Here is a 5,229-nt window from a genome sequence, read left to right as displayed (position 1 = left end):
GTTATATCACACACTGATTTTCATGCGGTGATAAAGGGGGGAGTTGAGTAGCTGTACTGTAAACACCATGGGTTCATTTTCACTTCTATTTTCCCTCCATCATTCCCATAATTCATTTTAGGTTCTAACTGCTGGATCAGTGGAAACTGAGTAAATGTACTTTTTTTTTTTTTAATAAACGAGATTTATTGTATATTAGTTTTGAAAAGTAGGAGAGCTAAATATTCTTTCAGCGTGTTATTGATATTACAAGAAAGAGTAGCCTGATATATTACAAAGTAGCTCTTTTTCTTCCTTTTGCATTTCAATTATGTCTGCCAAAGCTATGTGAAACATGAAGTAGGGACACCAAATAATACTTCATCGTTGTGTGTGCTACTTCTCATTAGGTGGAATTTGCCTCTTGCTGCAGTTCATGTTGGAATTGACAAGAACCTTTTTGCATTTTGTTGTAAGAAAAAATGTTGTTTGAACAGAAACAATTGGTCTGGTAAAAATGGAGCCTGTTAAGGAAGGCCTGAGGAGCCCATTCTGCTTGATTAGCTGCAGGTCCAGCAGCTTTACATCACCTGGTGGTTTGCGGGCACGAAGTGGTCAGAGAGGAGCACACTGGCGACCACTTTGGGCCTCTGTTCATAAAGCTGTGCCACAAATGTCCTGTGTCGCCTATTGTGTCAGGCACATCATTAACCCCTGCGGGCATTTGCCACACCCCTGCTTCCATATTTCCACCTGCACCATTAGTAATATGTCCTCAGTTGGGTACAAAGTTGTTCAATTTTTTTTTTTTTTTTTCATTGGATGAGGTCCAAGACAAAGCGTGGCAGAGACAGAAAGCGCACAGCAGGGGACGTTGTTTAGAAGGGTGTCTTGCAAGTTCCAAAGCAATCTGTTCCAATTGGGCACAATTATTTAATGCATTTATGAATCCCTCAAAGAGGCGAGAAGGGGAAGCGCGTAATAAGCTGTCATTTACAGAAAGGACATTGCAGCCCCTAATTTAGATCTAGGGCTCACACATGGAACCGTCACGGCTCCGGGCCGGCCGTAACGAGCCCCACCTGCGATAACGAGGCGGTGACCCACAGGCGGGGCCGCGGCTGCCCGGTCCCAGGTGCGACTCGTCGGCATCCCGGGGGCGGGTCCGCGCCGACGCCTTTTAAGCTCCTCCTGAGGCCGCTGGGAGCCCCAAAGCAGCAGACGGGCGTCAGCGTGCGGAGGAGCCGGTCGCGTTTCTTCGTCCGGACGTCTCGTCACTGGGTGAGAGAAACGGTACGGGGTACTGCTTTTAAGGAGTTATTTCGTTATTTGATGCGATGTTCTCTGTTGTTTCGTTTCAGGCTGCAGCGGGATGTGTGGCGGCGAGGATCGGCCCCGACCGGCGAGCCGCTTCTGTAGCAGCCGGACATCGGAGGCGACGAGCCCTCCGGAGCCGTTCTGGGTCTATGGCCGGGCTCGGTTCGGGCGTTCTGCCGGGCTCCCCCGGCTTCTCGCCGTCGCGTTTTCTGAGGGGGCTGCCCCTCTTTTCCCCGCAGCGCAGCCGTGTTGTGTTCTCGACCCTTTCTGAGGTTTTCAGCGGGCGTCTAGGTTTCTCCCGTCGCCTTTATAGGGAGCGAGAAGTATAGGGCCGTATTCCTTCGGCCTCTGTACCGCCGGGAGTAAGAAGCAACATGTCGAACCAGTGTCGCGTTGGAAGCGGGGGTGAGTATTTGGGAGTCACTAGGTGAGGTTTACCGCTCGGCCACCTCCGTCAGGTTCCCACGTTGCTTTTTGGAAGGGCCGTTTCTGCGCCGCTGCCGAACCGTCCGGGACCGAGCGCGATCCCGGGGCGACTTCGTCCCCTCGGACGGGGTTTGTCGGCGCTTCGTTCCGTCCCTCTTCCAGCACGGGGAGCGAGCCGGACGGGACCGTGTATTCCCCCACTCCCCCTTCTGTGTGATTTCAGGAGCGTCATTTCTTTCTCAGCACGGAGACACGGCAGAACATCTCTCACGACTACGGCGCTGTTGTGGGTGGTGTATTCGTTGAGCGTCAAACAGAGCAGCTATGAGGCGCCGGAGTCAGTCTCTAGGTGAGAGATCCGGGCGGAACGGAGGAGAGGAGCGCCAGAAAGCGTGGCTCCAGCAGCCAGCCCATGCGGGGGGTGTTTGTTGCAGACCAGGATGAAGAAATGCTTAAAGGTGGGTGCGAGGAGGTGAAAGACCCTGTAAGTGATATGAAAACAGAGCAGGAGGTTACTTTTTTCAATTGCAGGCCAAACTTTTAATGCTAGTGAATAAGGAGCCAATTAGGCCAGCAAAGCTCATATTTCCTAGTAAGAGAAGGCTGGTTTGGGGTGGGAGAGCTGTGGGCAGCCCCGAGCATGGCAGCTGCATGACTGCAGAGTTCAGGACAGGCTTGTGAGTATGGGGTGGTTGGCAGAAGTGTTTTGAATTAGTTATGTTTTGTTTGTTTTTCCTTTTTTTTTTTTTTTTTCCTTAGGTCAAGGTGCCAGAGGATTGGAGTAACATAACTGCAGTGTTCATTAAGGGTAAGGAGGACAGCTTGTGCAGCTTCAGGGTTTTCTGTCCCTCTCCCTGCCAGGAGAGGTGAGGGAATAGCTTGTTGTACTAGGAGTCATATGCAATTGAGTGTCGGAGAAGCCATTTCTAAAGAGTAGTCAGGGTGGGCTCGGACAAGGGAAGTGAGGCCCCATTAACCCAGCAGTGGGTGTGTTTTGTGCAGTAAGAGGGGAGAAGGGGGGGCGTGTTTTTTGGGGGGAGTATTGGTGTTATTAATATATATACACATATATATATCTCTGTGAATTGGAGCATAAAAGTCTTTACATTCTCTATAGCTATTGGCAACCAAGGAAATACCCTGGTGTATTTCTATATCCCTAAAATCCATGTGAGAGTCGAGCCTAGATCATAGAAAAGCTAAGGGAGGGTACCAGGAACACAGAAGATGAATAAAAGTCCTTAAAACAGTGAAACTCAAAAACACTGTCTAGACACCATTGTCAGCTGAAAAGCCAGACGCTGCAGTGCTTGAGTTAACACTAATCACCACGATTTGCTGTCTACTTGTTTTTACATGTTCACAGCCTAATTGTAAAGGAGGCCAATTCCTGCTGCCACAGGTAAGGAAGGCAGCAGTCTCTTGGCTTTCTGCCTTCACCTGCGTTTCCACTAAACTGCAGGCTGGCTGACCTCTTCACTTCCTGGTTGAAAAACATCCGCTCTTCCTTAGGGGTGAATCTTGAACCCCCACAATTGCTTACTGTGAGTAAGGCTAACAACAACACATTTACAACAGGAGACTTCCTGCTTCTGGTGTTCAAAGGAGATTTGACTACAGTAATTGTTCTGTTCTCTGTGTTTAAAGAGGCTGCATTGCATACCATGGTTTACATTTTAACCAAGTAGGGAACAACAACATGACTAACCTAGAGATGGACTTAATAACTAACAAAAAAGACTTGAAAAAAGGGCAATTAAATGTTTCAGAAGTTCCAACAGCTGTGGGTGAACATTAAGAATACTGGTGGAATCACTAAATCATTTGGATTGAAAAGAACATTTAGAAGATCACTTAGTTGCAATTGCCCTGCTGTTAGCAGGGACCACATCCCTCTAGACAAAGTTGCTTAATGCCTCATCCAGCATGGCTTTGAATGCTTGGGGGGGGAGGCATTCATAACCTCATTGGGCAACGCATTACAGCATCTCACCACCCTCACAGAAAAACATTTATTTCCGATTTCTAGTTTAAATCTGCCCTCTTCCAGATTAAGGCTATTTTCTCTCATCCTGCCACTGCACACCCTTAAAAAAGACCCTCCCCAGCTTTCCTGTCGTCTCCCTCCCTCCCCATAGCCTACATCCATATTCATCCATTCTTTCCAGCAAGCAAATCTCTAGTCACTTAATGGCAGTCACAAGAAACACAATAGAGGAATTTAAGCAAACTAGCTGCACTCTGTATTTCTCACGCATATTGGATATTTGCATACTCGTTTTCAACGACAAGCTTTAATTGATAGCATAAACATTTCCTGCCCATGAACTCCATAGAACAACAGCACTATAGAAGCTTTGAGTCAGAAAGGAGCCTAGGAAAAAAACCTCTTCTTCTGTGGCACGGGACCGGAGAAACCCAACTAACGACTAACCATTCTCTCCTCTACGGTTCCACTGCAGTACCAAGTATTCGGTTCCATTACTTCCCAGCAACCTCTTACCGTGGATCCTCATCAGACAAATACCATCTACAAATACAAGCAGGCTAAAATAGGTTTAAAACAACACGCTACGCCCCTTACTTCAGAGACAGAGTTTGGGGAGGAACTTAGTAGGAACAGGCAGGACTTGGGAGGAGTTTGATAGAATGGGGCAAGGCTTAGGCTTATCCATAGCACACTTCAAAGGAATAAGCTCCTGGAACTGCACATCTGAAACCTTCAGATAAGAAACCAGACCAATCACCATAGAAGAAAACTCGTTCTAACTGACTTGACTATACACTGTGCATGTTCAAAAAGGAGTGAAAAGCAAGAAAACATTCAAGGTATTAGTTAGCATAGGACAACCCACTGTGTAGAATGAGTTAGCAATACCTGCTTTGTGTAATCATGACTGTGCATTTTGCACGGTATAAATATGACTGCTTGAGGAAAACTAGTTGCACAGCCAGGGTAGTGGAAACTCTGCATTGCTCAGGTGTATATACCTTAAATGAACTACCTTACATTCTGACTCTTGTTAGTCAGAGAGTTGTTCTGCAGGTCAACCACACTGTTCCAGCAACTCGTTATTACAATAAGGAGAAAGCTTTTCATCTGTTAAACCTCCTAGCAGCAAAAGCTACTCATTCCCTACATGCTGTGATCTACTCGCTTCCCATGTGCTCACAACACATCTGCCAGATTTAATAGCCTTGACAGCCCACTTTGCCCATAGAGCGGCGGAGAGATGACAAGATGAATGTGAAATAGCCAGCACGTCAAGGTGTAGCAATGTCCACATTCACTGAAATGTCATAATTTTGTTATCCTTAAGAATTAAGACAAACACCATTAGTTAAAGAACTCAGAGAAAGTTTAACTAGGAGGGAAGCGAGGAGGAAGGAGGGTATTCAGGTGATGTCATTGAACAAGTGCAGCGATCAAAACCACATACTGAAGTCGAGAGGATTTAAGTCTATTTATTCTTCCAGCAACTGGAATTTCAATACGTCTCCTCTGCT

The 5,229-nt window shown here is 47.0% G+C and overlaps 1 protein-coding gene across 1 annotated transcript; it reads left to right on the top strand.

Moving 5' to 3' along the window:
• Positions 1 to 334: 334 nt before the first annotated feature.
• Positions 335 to 2,095, top strand: LOC146759936 (uncharacterized). Its single transcript, XM_085554928.1, has 4 exons — positions 335 to 339; positions 1,005 to 1,260; positions 1,341 to 1,701; positions 1,966 to 2,095. The coding sequence occupies exons 1-3, from the start codon at positions 335 to 337 to the stop codon at positions 1,623 to 1,625; spliced, it is 546 nt and encodes a 181-aa protein (XP_085411054.1). The 3' UTR covers positions 1,626 to 1,701; positions 1,966 to 2,095.
• Positions 2,096 to 5,229: the final 3,134 nt, after the last annotated feature.

Source organism: Coturnix japonica, chromosome 8, assembly GCF_054131305.1.
Source record: "Coturnix japonica strain WE chromosome 8, WE-NBRP24, whole genome shotgun sequence".
Taxonomy (NCBI): Eukaryota; Metazoa; Chordata; class Aves; order Galliformes; family Phasianidae; genus Coturnix; species Coturnix japonica.
Note: the sequence above shows the minus strand (reverse complement) of the source record. Positions and strands in the feature narration are given on the sequence as shown.

Bases quoted from the DNA above. Each gene is read 5' to 3' on its own strand.
- LOC146759936 (XM_085554928.1), top strand. The intron at 1,261-1,340 runs GTGAGAGAAACG...GTTTCGTTTCAG, and splicing joins TCCGGACGTCTCGTCACTGG to GCTGCAGCGGGATGTGTGGC.